We start from the raw sequence: 22,484 nt of genomic DNA on the forward strand, positions 1-22,484 counted from the left end.
TGAGAAAAATGTTTGAAGGAATGGGTTTTAGGGACCTAACAGCTTACAATATGTTATTTCCTTGGTAACAACTTCTGTATTTTCTTTCCTGATAGCTTGTTTATACTGTTGGTTTTGAATGATGGATGTGACCTGACTGTTATTGATCAAACAGAAAAAGGGACATGTTGTAGTATGTTTTCTTTAATACCTGTCTTCAGCTGAATGTCATCAGTGACAGAAAACATGGACACAAAGCTTTCTGGTTCAGCTGAGGCATTTACAGCATAAACACACAGACCGTTCAGCCACTTTAAACCTGCATACACAACTGTTTTCATTCACCGCTATAAGCTTCCGATTATTCAAAAATAGCACAAATTTCTAAGCTTTTATAAAATGAGAGCAGCAGGGGGTTGCTGGGGCATTTTTCATGCCTGCATGACACATGAGTTTGTCGAGACAGCATGTTAGCTGGTCTGGAGATCTTAAGAGACAGTTAACCTGACAAAGACAGGGACTGACATGCTGCTGCTGTGATGGTTTTACTTTATTTGATACAGAAAAGAGCCTTTAAGGCACTCAAATCATTATTAAAGTATATTACATTATATCTATTTATTCTTTATCATTTTAATTTTGGAATCAGACGGTTTCAGGCTTCATTATTACAACTTTTTCTGATTTGGGGTTGTATTTTTGCATTAACCTCAGTTTATAAGGGGAATAAAGTGGCTCGGTGTAGAGCTAATATGTTTTTAAATAAGCATAATATAACTTCTCCTCCAAGATCTTTTCAAAACTTGTCATAAAATTATAGGCAAAATTATCTTTCTATGATATTACTCTTCGTAAACCTTTTTTTAAAACCAAGTCACGTCACTAATCAAATAATAAAACAATGATTCTTATGTTGAACATTTAAAAGTGCACCTCCCAAATCAGTGGTAACACTGTTAAATCTACACTTGAGATCAAATCAGATTCAGTCCGGTACTCATGTAAATAAAGGATATCTGGCAGGACTGTCTTTGAGTGCGTTGAGGAAGCCACTTTTATGAGATTCTGTGAAGACAGAAAAAAATAAGATTTAGTTTCAAACATTTGATAAAATCAAATATATTAAAGCCCCAAAGAACATATAACACAATTCTTAATTAGACTGAGCCAAGGACTAATCCCACTGTCACCTAAACTAGACACAGTGGAACTATCGAGAAAAAAGATTATTTAACCAAACCGATGTACTAAAACAAAATTTTCCAAATATACTTTTATCCTAGTATAATCTTAAGGTCTGTTTTCACTTATTATCCAACTATTATTTAATTTTGTTTGTTAGGTTGTTTAGATTCAAAAGTAGGAACCCACAGGTTTAAAATAAGTGAAACAAGTACACTGAATGAAATGAAAGGTTATTAAGAAAATAACAGATAAGGTGGAGTTGAACACCAGGACAAGTCACTTTAGAAAGCTGGACTGACATCACAATGAGCATTGCCAGGGACTAGTCGGCTACAAATGACCTGACAAAGAGGACATTGGAAAAAGCTGACTCATCTGTCTTGCCAACCATCACAAAGCGCTATATATATTTATATTAGAGATGGAACGATCGATCGGCTATGAATCGGTATCGGCCGATTTTTAATCAAAATATGCTATCGGCGATCGGCCGATATTTCCTAAATGTAGCCGATCCGATCGTGTGATATATAAAGACCATGTTAAGCTTAACAGCTCAGTGGATTGATCCAGACTTTGAGCTACGAAGCACCAACCATCACATCACCATTCATCAACCATCGTACAGAAACCACAGTGAAAGCTCTTCATGACCTAAAATAACATCATTAACGTTGTGCATCATACATACGATGTAATTTTGCTGATTGTAATATTTACTTTAAAAAGATAATTCAACCCGGTCACATCTGAGTCGATTCTATCACCACGTTATATAAACTCCTGGTTCACTTTGGTAAATCGGAAGCGGTTCTTGCTTGTGATGTAGATGAGAACAGAAGACGTTACAGAGCCAATCAGAGGCAAAAGTTTATTCATTACCAAATTCGTTAGTTCAGGATCATCTGCTGAACTTCTGGATCATCAGAAAACTTTTAGTTGCTTAGACGAAACGAGTCTGACTCGGTTACAGATCTGTGGTAATAGCAGTTTAATGAAGCTTTTTAATGTAAGAGAGTCACACAGAATGTTCTGTAGTAGTTGGTGTTAATTTAAAACCACGACATTTAATTAATAACAGTAAACACGGAGAGATAACTGAGAAGAGAAACTTACGCATCGCAAAAAATGAATCGACTCGTGAATCACTTTAAGCGATACAGTGAACAGATCATTTCTCTTAAAGGCAAAAACACACACACACACACACACACACACACACACACGCACGCACGCTGCTCCGGTTTATCTTCACTGTGAGGCTCTTTTTAAGGTTTTTTCAGACTGAACTGGATAACATTAAACCTGCGTGTGTGTGTGGTCAGTTAGACTAATGAAATATGTCTCCTGTGGGTAAAAAAAATAATTGTTTGATGTACTTTATTTACTGCTAAATTTGCAACAACCTCATTGATGCACATGGGGAGCGAAGGCTTGCCCGTGTGATCCGATCCAACAGACGAGCTACTGTAGCTCAAATTGCTGAAGAAGTTAATGCTGGTTCTGATAGAAAGGTTTCAGAATACACAGAGCATCACAGCTGCAGGGCTGTTTTGGCGGCAAAGGGGGGACCAACACAATATTAGGACATTATTAGGTCATAATGTTATGCCTAATCGGTATATAAATAAATGCCTTAAAATATATCAGGAAAAAACTGAACCACTTTTAGCTACTACCCTAGTTTATTAAGGAAAAACTACTTTTTATTTGTACATTTCCCTATTAAACTGATCCAATTTGGATACATTTTCTCCCATGTACTCTAAATAATCCATGTCATCTACACGACACCGTTGTTGGTCAAGGAGAGCAACAGACTAGCACCTACAAAGTCTAGCAGGTGTGCTGGAACTTTATATTCTCAACTAAAACAGTCTATACAGTAGTGTTCAAAAAAATAGCAGTGACTTTAAAAAAAGTGAATAAAGCACAAAATCATTATAATAACTTTTATTTCCATAAATGCAAACGCTCTGAAAATACTCCACTTTCAATTCTAAATCAAAACATTAACTAAATGTAGCCAGTTTGTGTTCATCCTTTACAGAAAGTTAAGAAAAATGAATATTAGGCTGTTCAAAATAATAGCAGTGCCAGCATTTTTCTTTAAAAACTAAAAAAATTTATCTATAACATGAAAAAATGTTTGAGGTTTCACTTTACTTTAAATTACTGAACGAATATTTAGTGGCAGAACAATTGTTTCCGAGATCTGTGTTGCATGGAGTCGACCAACTTCTGGCACCTCTGAACAGGTATTCCAGTCCAGGATGATTAGACGACATTCCACAGTTCTTCTGCAATTTTGGGTTTTGCCTCAAAAAAACGTGTTGCAGATATCAGAACACAAGTTCTCTATGGGATTGAAGTCAGGGGATTGGGCTGGCCACTCTATTACCTCAATCTTGTTTGTCTGTAACCAAGATGTTTTGGGTCATTGTCATGTTGAAACACCCATTTTAAGGACATTTCTTCTTCAACATAGAGCAACATGATCTGCTCAAGTATTCTGATATATTTAAACTGATCCATGATCCCTCGTATGTGATAAATAGGCGTAACACCATGGTATGATAAACATCCCCATATCATCATTTTGTACCACCATGCTTTACTACCTTCACAGTGAACTTTGGCTTGAATTCAGTGCTCGAGGGTCGTCTGACATACTGTCTACGGCCACTAGACCCAAATAGAACAATTTAGCTTTCACCAGTCCACAAAATGTTCAGCCATTTCTCTTTGGACCAGTCAAGGTGTTCCTTGGCAAATTTGAACCCATTCAGGACACGTCTTTATCTTAACAACGGGACTTTGCAGGAGTTCTTGCTGGTAAATTGGCTTCACTTAATCATCTTCTGTACTTACTGGTAACTTCAGATGTACCTTGATCTTTCTGGTGGTGATCATTGGCTGAGCCTTTGCCATTCTGGCTATTCTCTGATCCATTCGAACAGTAGTTACACGCTTCCTTCTGCGCCTTTCAGGTTTTTCAGGTCACTTTAAGGCATTTTAGCTGAGCAGCCAATAATTTGCTGCACTTCTCTGTATGTTTTTTCAACTTTTTAATCAAAGTACGCTGTTCATCAGAACAATGTCTGGAACAACCCATTTTACCCAGTATTTCAAAAGAAAATGTGCTATGACCAACCTGTGCAACATTTGCCACCCTCCTACATTAAATAAGGGCCAAAATTTACACCCGTTCTTCTGCAGAATGAATGACTTCACCAATTGAACTCCTCACTGCTATTATTTTGAACAACCCCCTTTCAATCAATGCTTCGATTACTCAGAATGAGTGGGATGCATGTCCTAATTGTTGGGTTTGTTTTGTTTTCATTACTCTACTACACTTTCAAGTCAATTTTTTGCTATGTAGAAATATCACTTCTACTAAAAACAGTGATTTATTAAGTTAATGGTGTTGGACTGCTATTTTTTTTTAACACCACTGTAAGTCTGCTGTTCTGGAGCATTTCAGATACCTTAAATATGTGGGGATTGTTCTGCCTACTAGCTTTACTAGGTAATCCAGTAATCATTAAATACTGCTAGACAAATACACTGGGGTTCACATATTTTAAGCTGAAATCCTGTCAGTTGTACAAAACTTAAGTCACCTTGTCTTCATCTTTCTTTAAATTTCAACTTTGCATAAAGACGAAAAGAAAATCATTCAAATGTGCTTTTTGAATGCACATTTTGGCCAACTGGATAACTGACCATCATTTGTTGATAATTAACAGTGCCAGTGATCAGAATGGGTACCATTACAGTGGAGATCACTGCAACTGAGCTCAAGTCTAGGCTAAAGCAGATTGTGTGAGAAACGGTCAAATCTCATTCAAATCTACCACCAGAGATCAATTCCCCAGAGGTTTGCAAAACACTGTAGTAAACGTGACCAGTTTTATTTCGTATCAACATTCGTCAAGGGCAACGCAGGGATTTTAAACAAACAGTGTGCTAACAGTGCTGGTGAGGGAACAACGTTTTGTGCACATCAAAGGCAGCGTGGGTGCTTAATAATGCCTATGGTGCAAATTCAATACCTTAGTAGGCAGGCTGATACAGCTCTTATCAAGTCACAACTTGTGGGGGGAAAAGGAAGCTCAGGTCGGGGATTATTCATATCCGTTATCTGTGCTTCTCATTTAACTGTCCAGTGACCAGCAATGTTAGAGTTTGATATGTTTTTATACTCATCATACCACACAGTCACAGTAAGGCTGATTTTACAATTCAATCAAAAACAACATAATAAACTGGATTTCATAGGAATATGAATGCTGCACTGACTCATGGCAACTGGTAAGAATTCCACTTAGCCATTAATTATAAAAAGATTATAAAAGTTTGAACTTTTGGTGAACTATAGCCCAGTGTGATCACCTGCAAGCCAATCAGAATTTACATGATCAAACAGAGCTTCAGTCATTCATCAGTCAATCTTATGCAATACTGAACCATCCAGAACTAAAACTGTTTTCTTTTTACATAAGATTAATCAGAAAATGTGCTTTTAAATAACTGATGTCTATAAATCGACATTTTTATTTTCAGCTACATTAATGCATTTATCAGATCATATAGCTTTAGCCTAAATAATACTTGAAGACAAGACCTATGCCACATTCAAACAAAAGCAAAGCACTTCCACATACAGCACTTAAACAGACTTCATCTTAATGTTGGGATTATTTATTTGTTGTACAAGTGTGGCGCCTCTGTGTCTTTTTCCTACACTGATTTAATTGGGCATGTCATTGTGCTAGCACACAAACCGACAGTGAAGTTTACTGGCATAAAACTTAGATTTTTACAATTGCTGTGTAAACACCAGTTTGTTTTTCATCTAAACAAAGCCTAAATCAATACCAGCTAACAGACAAGTGATGGACAATATTAACACAGTAGAGAGACAATATGAAAAGAGGCTTCTTTCGGATGTTTACGTTTGGAGTCACTACAGAGGATCTTATTTCATCCTGTCCTGTCCTAAACATCCACCTCTGTCACCCTCATGTCCTCCCACATCCACAAACTTACTTCAGCCTATTTAAACTTAAATTCTAGTCTACATGCACATAATAAGGTCCATGTAAGTATTCATATAATATTTTTTAAAACCTGGGATTACAATCAAACAGGTAAAACCTCTCTTGACATAAGTAATGTTTGCTTAAGGCCAGACTGTTTTAAACATAACAAGGCTACAACAGCAAGTAGAAGCATCTCTCTGTGCTAATAAGAACCGAGACCACTTACTCATGACGATGTGGGTGATGACAAAGGCAAAGATGAAAATCGTCAGAAAGGACAGCGAGACGATGAACATGTAAAAGAAGCGATAGTTCCTCTTCCCCACACAGTTACCAACCCAGGGACAGTGATGGTCAAATCGCTCTGCACACATTCAAAAAAATTCTGTTAAGAACAAACTATCTTAAACCACAAGCATGTTTAAAGAGGAACAGACACATCTGGAAGAGCAATAATATCATTTTATTTGTCTTTTTTTTACCAAGCAAGGTAAGTAGTTATATTCCCTAGACTGACACTAATAAATTACACACCTTCTGCTAATGACTATGTTCATTTTTTGGGGTTAAATTACTTTTTTTATTGGTTCAATTTTTATAATACTACTAATAAAATAAAAATCATATCTACTTGCAACTTTATAGGGGAATACATTTCCTAGTTGGGTACTAGAAATAGCAGGAGAGGTATATATATAAAAAAAGAATACTGTTATTTATATGATAACAGCCATAACATTAAAACTACCTCCTTGTTTCTACACTCACTGTCCATTGTATCAGCTCCACTTACCATATAGAAGCACTTTGTCGTTCTACAATTACTGACTGTAGTCCATCTGTTTCTCTGCATGGTCAGGACCCCCACAGGACCACTACAGAGCAGGTATTATTAAGGTGGTGGATCATTCTCAGCACTGCAGTGACACTGACATGGTGGTGGTGTGTTAATGTGTGTTGTGCTGGTATGAGTGGATCAGACACAGCAGTGCTGCTGGAGTTTTTAAACACCTCACTGTCACTGCTGGACTGAGAATAGTCCACCAACCAAAAAAATCCAGCCAACAGCGCCCCGTGGGCAGCATCCTGCGACCACTGATGAAGGTCTAGAAGATGACCAACTTAAACAGCAGCAATAGATGAGCGATCGTCTCTGACTTTACATCTACAAGGTGGACCAAGTAGGTAGGCGTGTCTAATAGAGTGGACAGTGAGTGGACACGGTATTTAAAAACTCCAGCAGCGCTGCTGTGTCTGATCCACTCACACCAGCACCACACACACTAACACACCACCACCATGTCAGTGTCACTGCAGTGCTGAGAATGATCCTAAATAATACCTGCTCTGTGGTGGTCCTGACCCTTGAAGAACAGGGTGAAAGCAGGCTAAAAAAAGCATGCAGAGAAACAGATGGACTACAGTCGGTAATTGTAGAACTACAAAGTGCTTCTACATGGTAAGTGGAGCTGATAAAATGGACAGTGAGTGTAGAAACAAGGAGGTGGTTTTAATGTTATGCCTGATCAGTGTATAGGGTACTACTATGTGGTATAGAAAGTTGTCTCAGCCTAAAGCATGAACATATCAAGTTCTGTTTCCACTATAAAGATTAAACATCTCCAAATAATTTTGCTGTGTACCCAAACAAAACATAATTATAAAAAATTTGGAAATAGAAGTGCCACACCTTCATTAAAGCCCATGCATTATTTTTAAATTCTTAAATAGTTTTAATTACAAAGAATGGAGTGAGATGTGCTACAAACCCATGATCAGGTGTCTATATGCATGTTTCTATAATAAAATAACTGTTTATATCACAGAATGTTTATCAGCACTTATATTAGGCATTATAATAGCTGTAATATCCGTGATTATTACTAAACGGCTTTACAACAGGTTGTAACACTGAGAAATCAGATCACTGACTGACTTATAAAAACTCAAAGCTTTTCTCATAATCGCATTACTGAAGTGCATGGAAACAAAGTCAACAGATTATGGATATAATCTGATTTCTTGTAGTAATCTGATTACTTTGTGCATGTACACACACAATTACTTAATTTATTAGGGCGGCACAGTGGCTAGCACTGTCACCTCACAGCAAGAAGGTCCTGGGTTCGATCCCCAGGTGGGGCGGTCCGGGTCCTTTTTGTGTAGAGTTTGCATGTTCTCCCCGTGTCCACATGGGTTTTCCTCTGGGTGCTCAGGGTTTCCTCCCACAGTCCAAAGACATACAAGTGAGGTGAACTGGAGACACTAAATTGTCCATGACTGAGTTTGATATAACCTTGTGAACTGATGAATCTTGTCTAATGAGTAACTACCGTTCCTGTCATGAATGTAACCAAAGTGTAAAACATGACGTTATAATCCTAATAAACAAACAAACTTAATTTATTAAGACGGAAAAGAATCTATAAACCTAAAATGTTTTAGTGACTGCAACCAAAACAAAGTTACAGAGTAGACTGGACATATGGAACACACGTCGGGTGTTACTGTCTCCTATCACCCCTAGGTAGGAGCGTCTCGTTGCAGCAGCAAAAGCTCAGGGTTCCCACTAATTTTTCATCACTGGTGAGTAGTATTATTATGCACTTTGTGTTTTTTATTATGCTCGTCGTATAACTTAATTTTAAATCCTCCTGCCCTCGCCGGTCCGTGAAATAATATCTTATATGAAACCGGTCCATGGTGCAAAAAAGGTTGGGGACCGCTGTGTTAGAGCACCCTCAACACTAAAATATCCACCGATCAGCTATAACATTAAAACCACCTCCTTGTTTCTACACTCACTGTCTATTTTATCAACTCCACTTATCATATAGAAGCACTTTGTAGATCTACAATTACTGACTGTAGTCCATCGGTTTCTCTACATACCTTTTTAGCCTGCTTTCACCCTGTTCTTCAATGGTCAGAACCCCCACAGGACCACCACAGAACAGTTATTATTTAAGTGGTGGATCAATCTCAGCACTGCAGTGACACTGACATGGTGGTGGTGTGTTAGTGTGTGTTGTGCTGGTATGAGTAGATCAGACACAGCAGCGCTGCTGGAGTTTTTGAAAACCGTGTCCACTCACTGTCCACTCTATTAGACACTCCTACCTAGTTGGTCCACCTTGTAGATGTAAAGTCAGAGACGATCGCTCATCTATTGCTGCTGTTTGAGTTGGTCATCTTCTAGACCTTCATCAGTGGTCACAGGATGCTGCCCACAGGACGCTGTTGGCTGGATATTTTTGGTTGATGGACTATTCTCAGTCCAGCAGGGACAGTGAGGTGTTTAAAAACTTCATCAGCATTGCAGTGTCACTGCAGTGCTGAGATCATCCACCACCTAAATAATACCTGCTCTGTGGTGGTCCTGTGGGGGTCCTGACCATTGAAGAACAGGGTGAAAGCAGGTTAAAAAAGTATGTAGAGAAACAGATGGACTACAGTCAGTAATTGCAGAACTTCAAAGTGCTTCAATATGGTAAGTGGAGCTGATAAAATGGACAGTGAGTGTAGAAACAAGGAGGTGGTCATAATGTTATGCCTGATCGGTGTATTAACACATATTAATGCACATTTTTTGCACCTGCAACAACAGCCTGGTTGCTTAATCACTGCTTCAAACTGCTTCACTGCTGACAATAAATTGTGATTGAGTATATATTTACACTTAATGAAGTTCAGAAGGTAAAAGGTTAACCATGAAGCTTTTATATTGTTTTTTTATGTAATAAAGGACATAAAAATTTACCAAAACACTGCTTTTTATTGCCATTTTACAAAACGTCTCAACTTCTTTTAACATTCAGGGTAAATTGTTGCCTTATTTAATGTAAACTGTTTAAAAAATTCTCTTTTAACCCTAATATTGAGACTGGGTTGAATGGGAGGGTGGGTTTTCTTTTCCCTCTCTCTGCTTTTTCCTTTTCTTTTTGAAAATGTCACGACATTCATTGAAAAATAAAAAACTCTATAAAGATAATTAATTAAACGTTGAGGGCCATTAATGCAGTGCATTACACAGCATCACACAGAAATAGAAACTCACCCACACAGTTATCACACAGACTGCAGTGTGAGGCTCGGGGAGGTCTGAAGATCTTGCAGGTAAAACAGTACTTAAGCTTCACTGTCTGCCCGTTAATGGTGACCTCTTTCGTCCTCGGGGGAGGTCTATATCCTGTAGAACTGGAACCATTGGCAATGTCTGTAAGAGAAGAAACTAATGTTAGGACATCTTTTTATTCTGCTATAAGGCACAGGAAGACAGACATTCAAAAAACATACATTTAGATATCCTCTGTATAAAAGACCTGCATAGGCAGACACTCAGACACTCTTGAGACAGTGGTAGCCTAGTGGGTAGGGCTTTGGGCTATCAACTGAAAGGTTGAGAGTTCGAATCCCAGCTCTGCCATGCAGCCACTGTTGGGTCCTTGAGAAAGGCCCTTAACCTTCTTTGCTTCAGGGGTGCCGTACAATGGCTGACCCTGCGCTTCCAACCAAGCTGGAACATAGGAAGAAAGAATTTCGTACTGTACATCTGTATATGCATATATGACAAATAAAGGCATTCATTCATTATACTGGATGTCCAAAGCTGTGTTCACAGAATTGCTAATGATGCCCAGGGGTTTATAAGTGTAAGCATTCACATAATATTTCAACATGCTTTGATGCCTCATATAAAATATAGACAATAGTCAAAACACTGGATAACAACAAAAATGTGGAAGCATACATAAACCACATTAAAAAGATATAGTTTTACCTCATCCTCCTACCATAGCAAACTGGGAAAAAAGATGCGAACGTATGAGTATTTTTCCTTTCTTTATGGAGTCATTAGCAAACAACAAAGAGGCTATGAATAATCTAAAAGCTTAGAGGTATATCAGGCTGGATGTGTTCCGGTGAGAAATGTGGACAGTTGTGTGCATTTAAAATCAGACATCAAGCCTAGCCAGAGCCTGAAGAATCCCTCCCACCCAGCGTGGGCCGTCACTGCAGAAACAGGAAAGACTCACGCAGTAGGATGCTAATGCAGCGCAGGGCTCCAGAGGTCATGATGCTGCTAATTTTACTAGGTTCGTTTTGAGAGTAGATAGTTATAAAGCAATATGTAGTTTAGAAAAAGCCTCTGTGTTTTTACACAGGATGCTCTTTCTGATGCAACTCTTCTCATGGATGGCAAAGGTCCCCGACCAGGATAAAGCAGTGGTAAAACTAAAAAATCAAACTGGTAATAATAATAATAGTCTTACTTATTCTAGGTCAAATACAGTTTTTTAAAATATTTTGTTTATGCATGTTCTCCCTTTTTTTCTCCCTTTCAGCGTACCCGATTGCGTCACGCTTCCTCTCCCCACCAATGCCGATCCCCGCTCTGACTGAGAACAAAGCTAACCCACGCCCCCTCCGACATGTGGGCAGCAGCGGTATGCACCCTGGCTGCCACCTACACTTTGACGAGTGCAATGCGGATCAGCACAGTGTACGGAGAGACACACCCCGATAGCACTCTTTTCCCGTCTCTGTAAAAGCGCCATCAATCAGCCAGCAGAGGCCACAACTGCACCAGCCATGAGAAAGTCCCTATCTGGCTTAATATCCCACCCCTATATGAACGACAGGCCAATCGTTGCGCACGTGGCCGCCCAGCCCAGCCGGCAGGCAGAGCTGAGACTCGATACAATGTATTCGAGATCCCAGTTCTGGTGTTCCAGTGTGTGTTTTTAGTGCTGTGCCACCTGAGCAGCAGTCATATACAGTTTTGGTATTAGATCCATATCAATTCACTTACCAAGCCTAGCAATCAGTTCATGCTATTAATTAAGCATTAATAATACATGTTATTAAAGACTTTCAAAAATTGATGGATTTAAACATTAATCCAACCTTACATCATTGTTTTTTGGTGAAAATGTTTATTGGTTTTAACAGACCAAACAGATTTTAACAATTTAACATCACTGTGTTTGACATTTAGCACAGGCGTACCTCAGGGCTGTGTACTGTCCCCGTGACTTTTTTTCTTTACAACAATGATCTTGTATCTTACAATGCATTTTTAAAAATCATGAAACATGAAGATGATACCACCATCATAGGCCTTGCAGGAAGTGAATAGAACAGTAACATGGTGTAACAACAATGACCTCCAGCTTAATGCATCGAAAACAAAGATGATTCTGGATCAAAGGCAAGGCAAGTTTATTTGTATAGCACCTTTCATACACAGTGGCAATTCAAAGTGCTTCACATAAGGAAAAATTAAAAGCATTAAAACATTCCTGAGATCTAGACACTCAGAAAGACTTGTAACATTTAGTTACAATTAAGATAAATTAAATTAAAACAAGAGAGATAAAAAAAAAATTAAAAACACAGACCCAGAGCCACACAGACAAATGGGGAAACAGAATCCAGTGCTTCTACAGTAAACATTTCCCTACTCTAGTTTAATTAGACAACAGTCCAAGGAAACAAATCTGCTGAAGTTAGGCAGAAGATTTAAAAAAAAATTAATACAGTATAAAAGATTAGTAAGTAAGTGCATGTTAGTTTTCAACTTAAGTGCTTAGTAAAGAGGTTCGTCTTTAAACGTTGCTTAAAGATAATGAAAGACTCAGACGCTCAGATGTTTGAACGGACACGGGAAGTTTGTTCCACCACTTGGGTGTTAAAACAGAAAAAAGCCTTGATACCCGTCTTACCCGAGTTCTGGGTTGAGGATCAAGATGAGCCCCAATGACTTGTGTCTTGAAGGTAGTGTGGTACAGAGCAAGGTTTTTATTTTATTTTAAACAAAGGTTGTTTTTTATACAATTAAATAAACAAAAAGTGAGAAAAATTTGGTTATTTTCTGTCGATCATTGAAACTGTTATTACATTATCCATTATGGAAATTTAAAACGTTTCCACACTTTTATATTTTGGTTGGAAAACGGTGAGGGCGGGAGGAGTAGCAATTGGTCGTGTCTGAGAGAGCTTATAGTTCGGATTTAGCGCCATCTGGTTTCCACCTTTTTGGATGCTCAAAGAAGCTTTAAGGGGAAGAAGATTTTCATGTGATGATGTGAAAGCAGCGCTGCATCAGTGGCTACACGCTCAACTAAAAACATTTTTTGCTGATGGCATTAAAAAGTTGGAAACATTTTGAAGAACCCTCGTTTCTGGACTGGATGGTATTGTAAGTAAAGTTTCAATGATAATCAGATCATCGCTTCCTTCAGAGAATTCTGTTTACATTCAGCACACCCTTCAGCAAGCAAAAAGAGGGACTATAAATTCCTTTCATCCACTGTACCATCTTTCCCAACCACTTCCTTCTGGGAGGCACTCTGGGAGTCGTGTACTTCATTTTAGCTCTTTCATCAAACAAGGACTGGAATTACCATACTATAAAAACATTGTATAATGTTTTTAGGATTGTCCTTTACCAGATGTTGTACAGTATATCGTGTATTGTATTTTATATGCAGTATATCCTGTTTATTATGTTTGAGAGTATTATGCAACTGAGTTGGATTACATCTTGTTGCACCGAATGTAATCACCATTACCATGTTGCTATAAATAAATGAACTACTTTCTTGTTATAAATTATTATTACTGTCATTCTTTTTTTAGTTTTTTAACATCAGAACTGGTATCAGCGATACACTGATGTATGTTTACTAAATTTGGTTTTGAATGAGGTCCCAAAGACAAGTTCAGAAATTTGGATGTTTAAATAACCTGTAATATCTGTAAACGTGGCTGGATAAGAGACAAACGGAAAAGAGACAGAGGAAGCGGGCGGCAGGTGCGATGGTAGGTGCGCTGCACATTCCATTCTCTCCTTATCTTTATAACACTGTTTATCTCTCCTGTTTTTCTTTCCTTCTTTCTTCCTGCCTGTGTGGTGGGGAAAGCAGCTCTGAGCGAGAGACTGTGTGGGAGGTGACTGACTAACAAGTTCCTACCAAAAACAAAAGCTGCATTTATGAATTGCTAATGAACATTAATATTAAACCCAACGTTACAACTGAAAATGAAAGCAGGTGACTGTGATTAAATGCAGATCTGCAGAGGTCTCCCTATCTAATGGTTAAACTTTTAATATCATCCCATGCACAGCTGCATTTAACCAAAACTAAAGGATTAAGCGTTTTGCATGGGTTTAATGGTGCATCCCACATCATTTACCTGCCCAATGCTAAATGATATGCTAACAGCATTACATGGTTCAGTTCTTCTATAGCATAACCGTCCTAACTAAGCCTGCTGTTTACTGGTTAGACTGCATTATATGGCCAAAGATTTCTGGACACCTAACCATAAGTTTGTCCTATTCCAAAACCATGTGCATTAATACAGAGTTGAACAGCCTCCTCCTTTAATACTATTACAGCCACTCTTTTTGGAAGGTCTTGCAGAAGCTTGTGGAGTTTATCTACCTTCTAGGTCAAACCTCGCTCCGTACCACGCAACCACCGAGCCACTAGTCTCGCTTAACTCGATCCTCCACCCAGGACTAGAGGAAGACAAGCATCAAGGCTCTTCTATGTACTTGCACCCAAGTGGTGGAACGAGCTTCCTCTGTCTGTCCAAACATCTGAGTCTCTTGCGGTCTTTAAAAAAGCGATTCATCACCTCTTTACTAAACTTGTACTTACTAACACTCATTCGTTTCTTAAAGGAAAAAAAAACCACACCAACTTGAGTTCAAACAGAGTTTTAGCAGTTTTGTGTTCTTGGACTGTTGTCTACTTAAACTAGAGTATGGTATGTTTACTATGGAAGCACTTCTGTAAGTCGCTCTGGATAAGAGCGTCTGCTAAATGCCAAAAATGTAAATCTTAAAATTAATGTCCTAAATATGCCTACATATGGCTTAATTGTTCTAAATAATCTGTCCTGAAGTGGGTTTTGAAGGGCAATCCTTACTTTTGTCTTTTATTAAAATATAAAGTGAATTTGCATAATCGTGTACAACTGTAATTTATAAGCAAATTCAGGCTCGTCAGGGACAGTTTAACCATTTTCTGTACACAGAGGGAGATGTTAGCTGGCATGCTAGCGGGTTGTGTTGCCTCGGCCCATTGGTTTGAATAGCCTGAGGCCGTGTTAGCTTAGTAAGCAAAAACTGTGGTCACAATCGCTGTAATCGCTGTCTAAGTAGTGCGTCTAAATTTGCCTTTGATGAGTTTGATGTCTTATTAGAATCCTCTGTACTTATGCCTAGTTCACACTACACGATTTTTGCCCTGATTTTCGCTCGCCGACTGGTCGGCGCTTGATTTGCCGGCTCATTTACATTTTCAGCATTTAGCAGACGCTTTTTATCCAAAGCGACTTACACAATAAGCAATTGAGGGTTAAGGGCCTTGCTCAGGGACTCAACAGTGGCAACTTGGTGGTGGCGGCGCTTGAACCGGCAACCTTCTGTTTACTAGTCCAGTACCTTAACCACTGAGCTATCACTGGCCCACTGGCTCGGGAGCAACTCGGCGTTCGCTCAGCGATCTAAACTCGGCTCTTAATAGCTATGTGTGAACTGTTCAACGACTCGATCCGCCGACTGAAGAGAGATATCTTCAAAATCCGGATCAGTCGGTCGCGACTGGCAGTGAGTGGGGTGAGGGGGATAATATAGTTTCTATCAGAATACATCGGCACACACACAGGCTTTACAATATGTGTGACCTTATCGTCCTCGCCAAAACATAACACCAACACTGCATTACAAAAAAATATTTATTAACCTCCAACTCGCTACAGAACAGAACAATCCCTGCTGGTTGCGTTGCCAAATCCATTCGGATTCATTTATTTTTCTCTTTGCTTTTACGCTGCACATCAGCGCACAAACAACTTCATGGCTACTTGTCACTGATCACTGGCTACTTGTTGACGTGCATTTTTGGATGTGGTATCAATAAACCCCTCGTCACTCCTCGCGTTTGTTTTCGTGACTAAACGTAGTTTGGGAGACCAGAGAAGCTCGCCTGCGATTCCAGTTGGTGATAGATGGTGTAGTGTGAAACCCCCTATCGCCGATCAGTCGTGTAGTGGGAAATACACACCGACTAAAAGACTCCCAATTACAAGAAATCCAGTTGTGTAGTGTGAACTGTACAGCGACCTGACGACTTGGAAAGTCGTATAGTGTGAACTGGTAGGCAGTAGGCAGCTCATTAGGTTTTCTGACAGACCTATTAACTGTGTGTTACAGAGAAACAAAACAAATTACTGGGAGGGTACATCGAGCTCCAGGTTTGTACGTTTTTAAATTTGTCTACTCATGAACTGTAACCTGCACCAATGATGGTAAAGAATGATGGTTATTTTTTGCCCAGGAGTGAGTTTACCAAGACATCAGTGTAAGTGTAGTTAAATAGGAGCCAGTGTAATCTGTGCATGTTGCTAAGTGCTAGCTCTTTTTTTTCCTGAGTCACTGCACTTTGCCACCGTTTACAAACCAAAACAATGCCATGCCTGACAGAAACACTCCAGGATCCAAAGTACAGAGATCCAGTGGTTTCGCAGCTACAGCCTAACACACTATTCAGTGTGGACTGTTTACAAACTCAAAGTCTAATGTGAAATTTAAACCTACTGATTAGCTTGGTTGCTTTACATCACACAGAACAAGACTAGCCAACACTGAATTGAATGTTTGCCTTTGCTAAGTCTAAACTACGGATGCACTAAAGCTCTCAGTGTTGGTACTAGACTGATACTTGCTAAAAATAAGTCAGTATAAGATCAGATTCCACATCTTTTTAGACAGTGTGATCAAACATTTTAACACTTGTTTCCGCACTGCTTTTGTGCTTTCTTTACTTTGACACTTGTAATCTGCACAAAAGCAACAGAGCTGATGATCAGCTTGGCATTACAGACCACACGCTCTCCATCCTTTCATCTACTTTCACCTCAGTCTGATAAAGTAAAGCAGGTTTCAGCAGAAATCCTTTTGCATTTTAGCACTTGGTGTAAATCTTTTGGCTACTTCAGTAGTGTAGATGTGGCCTTGTCCGCAGATACACACCGGCTTTTTTTTTAAGGCTTTTTTAGGCTTTTTTATATGTACTGTTTATTGTTTATTAGGATTATAATGTCATGATTTACACTTTGGTTACATTCATGACAGGAACGGTAGTTACTCATTACACAAGGTTCATCAGTTCACAAGGTTATATCGAACACAGTCCTGGACAATTTTGTATCTCCAAATAACCTCACTTGCATGTCTTTGGACTGTGGGAGGAAACCGGAGCACCCGGAGTAAACCCACACAGACACGGGGAGAACATGCAAACTCCACACAGAAAGGACTCAGACCGCCCCACCTGGGGATCGAACCCAGGACCTTCTTGCTGTGAGGCGACAGTGCTACCCACCGTGCCACCCTTTTTATATGTATTAACAATTAATTTTATTTAAGTATCAAAACTAGTTTTAACTACACCACTGTAATGAAAAGCTTAATTATAAGCATACAGGCTATTAAAATGAAAAATTACATGAACGAGTATTTTGGTATTTGAGAGGGAGCAATTAAGGTAGCTGTGTTTTGTAGTGTAGCTTCCATTGATTCCATCATTCAGTTTATGAGTGTTATTTAATGACTGTCGGGAAGTAAGGCACTTTTCTTTAAAAATCCATAAAATCTGTGATTTTTGAATGAAGCACATTTTTCCGTGAATTTAATAGGGCTCAATATCCAATATCCAATATTATGGATTTTAAAGCTTGCCACTCAGTGTCACAGCCAGAAGAAAGCAGTTTGCAGCAATTCATTTAAAAGGTGTAAATATCTCAGCAATACAAAATATGCACCTAGCCATGTGGAGATATGTTACTTATGTGATGATACTTGTTAAAACTGCCTCACTGTCTCAGCCTCTCTCAACTGTCAGCTGTTACAAATGAACTGACAGCGTTAAACACACAATGACATCAGTGTCAGTTATCAGTGAACAGGTTAATCATTAACATCCCAACACCAGATGTTTCAGACAGTCCTGTTCACATACATGACAGGACATAAAACAAAATATGACAGCAATGAAAGTTAAATGAATTTACTAGCTAATGAGAACTAAAACTAATGTTTTAAAGGGTTTACTAGAGAGAGACAGTGTAGCTCCAGGCTTTTATACCAACCAGGCGGAAGATTCATCTCAAAACACTTATTAATAGAGATGGGACGATCGATCGGCTATGAATCGGTATCGGCCGATTTTTTATCAAAATATGCTATCGGCGATCGGCGATATTTCCTAAAAGTAGCCGATCCGATCGTGTGATATATAAAGACCATGTTAAGCTTAACAGCTCAGTGGATTGATCCAGACTTTGAGCTACGAAGCACCAACCATCACATCACCATTCATCAACCATCGTACAGAAACCACAGTGAAAGCTCTTCATGACCTAAAATAACATCATTAACGTTGTGCATCATACATACGATGTAATTTTGCTGATTGAAATATTTACTTTAAAAAGATAATTCAACCCGGTCACATCTGAGTCGATTCTATCAGCACGTTATATAAACTCCTGGTTCACTTTGGTAAATCGTGAGCGGTTCTTACTTGTGATGTAGATGAGAACAGAAAACGTTACAGAGTCAATCAGAGGCAAAAGTTTATTCATTACCAAATTCGTTAGTTCAGGATCATCTGCTGAACTTTTAGCTCCTTAGACGGAACGAGTCTGACGGTCGGTTACAGATCTGTGGTAATAGCAGTTTAATGAAGCTTTTTAATGTAAGAGTCACAGAATGTTCTGTAGTAGCTGGTGTTTATTTAAAACCACGACATTTAATTAATAACAGTAAACACGGAGAGATAACTGAGAAGAGAAACTTACGCTTCGCGAAAAATGACTCGTGAATCAATGAATCACTTATAGCGATACAGTGAACAAAGCGTCTCTTCTAAAGGCGCACACACACACACACAAACACGCGCTGCTCCGGTTTATCTTCACTGTGAGGCTCTTTTTAAGTTTATTTATTTTATTTACTGCTAACCCCCCGATCGCAATCGGCTATCGGCAGATGTCCCTGAAAGGAGATCGGAATTGGTGCCAAAAACCCCGATCGTCCCATCTCTACTTATTAATTATTTGGTCTTGGGCTTTAAATTGGCAGGTGTAGCTCAAGCTTGGCGGTTATAAAAACAGTAGCCACATGTGTGCATGGATAAGATTGAGCACTACTTTAGAAAAGGTGATCAACTGCTAAAAAAATCACAGTTTTGATTCGATTCCGCCCTGTAATTGTCCAGAACAAGAACTCTTAACACTGTATGACCACATTTTAAGTTAAGATTCTTCACATGCCCTGCAACACAGTGGTAATATACAACTGACAACAGTGGTTTTACCCATAGGCTAAGCAAGAACCACAGCAGCAGCAGCAGCATTCATGACACAAACAAACAGGCTTTTGGCTTCATGCTAATTACAGTGATCAGCAAGTAGGTCAAAATTGTTGAATGTTACCGTCTGTGTTTTCTGGTTGCAGAGGAAACGAATTTTGAGTATGTTCAGTCTTGGCACCCTTTCACAAACTTTTTTTTTTTTTTTTTTACATGATATTACATGGACAGAGCTGCTACTGGCAAGTTTGACTGTTTGAAGGCAAAGGCAGGTGTGAAGGGGGGGGGGGGGGGTGCAAGACACACAGTAACACCCTGGACGGGGCGCCAGTCCATCGCAGGGCAAACACATACACACACACACACACACATACACACACCCATTAATCTATAGAGCAATTCAGCGTCTCCAATTAACCTGACTGAATGTTTTTTGTACTGTGGGAAGAAACCGGAGCTCCCAGAGGAAACCCAAACAGACACGGGGAGAACATGCAAACTCCGCACAGAAAGGACCCGGACCGCCCCGCCTGGGGATCAAACCCAGGACCTTCTTGCTGTTAGGCGACAGTGCTACCCACCGAGTCACAGTGCCGTCAGAAATGAGTTTATTTTAATATTTTATTTAAACACGTGCGCACACAGAAAATACACCACCCACTGTTTTCCTAGATCAGCATGTCTACATGTGGCAGCCATTCTATTGTAATGTCTGGTGAAGTCCAACACATGTATACCTCATACGATTTAATGAGGTACTGATTAAATGATCACCTGAACCAATCTTATTAAAAAGATTGAAAACCACTGCTCTTGTCATCACTATCATCCCAGAGCTGTGTATACATAGGCCACAGCATAAACACCTGATTAGTGAAGTTTTACAGAGATAGTTGCCCGTCCAACAGAATCTCCCATATCTCATATTCAGAGGAATTTTGGAGCTTTTTAGGACTGATCTCTGGGTTCTTTCTTACCTTCCTAAACAAGTCTCCTCTTGCCCGAATGCCAGATTGGGCCTGATGCCAAACTCTAGGAAGGTTCAAGGTTGTGCTCAAGTTCCATTTCAATGATTAAGGCCATTGTGCTCCTGGGAACACTAAAAACTGTTCGTATGCACCAATGCTCTGCCACAATCAGACTGTGGTGATTGACACAGTTCGTTGAACCTCTAGGCTTGTTTTTTTTTGTCCAGAGGATAGTAAATGGTGGGCCAGATGTGTCTTTCTAAACTTTGTCCATTCATATAAAATTGCAACAGGTGGAGTTACAGGTCCTTCTCAAAAAATTAGCATATTGTGATAAAGTTCATTATTTTCCATAATGTAATGATAAAAATTAAACTTTCATATATTTTAGATTCATTGCACACCAACTGAAATATTTCAGGTCTTTTATTGTTTTAATACTGATGATTTTGGCATACAGCTCATGAAAACCCAAAATTCCTATCTCAAAAAATTAGCATATTTCATCCGACCAATAAAAGAAAAGTGTTTTTAATACAAAAAAAGTCAACCTTCAAATAATTATGTTCAGTTATGCACTCAATACTAGGTCGGGAATCCTTTTGCAGAAATGACTGCTTCAATGCGGCGTGGCATGGATGCAATCAGCCTGTGGCACTGCTGAGGTGTTATGGAGGCCCAGGATGCTTCGATAGCGGCCTTAAGCTCATCCAGAGTGTTGGGTCTTGTGTCTCTCAACTTTCTCTTCACAATATCCCACAGATTCTCTATGGGGTTCAGGTCAGGAGAGTTGGCAGGCCAATTGAGCACAGTAATACCATGGTCAGTAAACCATTCACCAGTGGTTTTGGCACTGTGAGCAGGTGCCAGGTCGTGCTGAAAAATGAAATCTTCATCTCCATAAAGCTTTTCAGCAGATGGAAGCATGAAGTGCTCCAAAATCTCCTGATAGCTAGCTGCATTGACCCTGCCCTTGATAAAACACAGTGGACCAACACCAGCAGCTGACATGGCACCCCAGACCATCACTGACTGTGGGTACTTGACACTGGACTTCAGGCATTTTGGCATTTCCTTCTCCCCAGTCTTCCTCCAGACTCTGGCACCTTGATTTCCGAATGACATGCAAAATTTGCTTTCATCCGAAAACAGTACTTTGGACCACTGAGCAACAGTCCAGTGCTGCTTCTCTGGTTCAAAAGTGGCTTGACCTGGGGAATGCGGCACCTGTAGCCCATTTCCTGCACACGCCTGTGCACGGTGGCTCTGGATGTTTCTACTCCAGACTCAGTCCACTGCTTCCGCAGGTCCCCCAAGGTCTGGAATCGGCCCTTCTCCACAATCTTCCTCAGGGTCCGGTCACCTCTTCTCGTTGTGCAGCGTTTTCTGCCACACTTTTTCCTTCCCACAGACTTCCCACTGAGGTGCCTTGATACAGCACTCTGGGAACAGCCTATTTGTTCAGAAATTTCTTTCTGTGTCTTACCCTCTTGCTTGAGGGTGTCAATGATGGCCTTCTGGACAGCAGTCAGGTCGGCAGTCTTACCCATGATTGCAGTTTTGAGTAATGAACCAGGCTGGGAGTTTTTAAAAGCCTCAGGAATCTTTTGCAGGTGTTTAGAGTTAATTCGTTGATTCAGATGATTAGGTTAATAGCTCGTTTAGAGAACCTTTTCATGATATGCTAATTTTTTGAGATAGGAATTTTGGGTTTTCATGAGCTGTATGCCAAAATCATCAGTATTAAAACAATAAAAGACCTGAAATATTTCAGTTGGTGTGCAATGAATCTAAAATATATGACAGTTTAATTTTTATCATTACATTATGGAAAATAATGAACTTTATCACAATATGCTAATTTTTTGAGAAGGACCTGTATAGACACATCTGAAATGCAATTTAAGCATAAAGGG

General features: G+C 39.4%; 1 protein-coding gene across 3 annotated transcripts in view; it reads right to left on the reverse strand.

The window, feature by feature from the left end:
• Positions 1 to 22,484, reverse strand: part of LOC134325462 (palmitoyltransferase ZDHHC14-like) — a 56,179-nt gene that overhangs the window by 15,658 nt on the left and 18,037 nt on the right. For all 3 annotated transcript variants that reach the window (XM_063007668.1, XM_063007667.1, XM_063007669.1), the window contains exons 4-6: positions 10,270 to 10,428; positions 6,439 to 6,576; positions 996 to 1,044 (exon numbers count right to left, since the gene is read on the reverse strand). In XM_063007668.1, the coding sequence (XP_062863738.1) occupies positions 996 to 1,044; positions 6,439 to 6,576; positions 10,270 to 10,428 (346 nt within the window). The remainder of the gene's footprint in view (positions 1 to 995; positions 1,045 to 6,438; positions 6,577 to 10,269; positions 10,429 to 22,484) is intronic.

The sequence above is a fragment of the Trichomycterus rosablanca genome, chromosome 13, assembly GCF_030014385.1.
Source record: "Trichomycterus rosablanca isolate fTriRos1 chromosome 13, fTriRos1.hap1, whole genome shotgun sequence".
Lineage (NCBI taxonomy): Eukaryota > Metazoa > Chordata > Actinopteri > Siluriformes > Trichomycteridae > Trichomycterus > Trichomycterus rosablanca.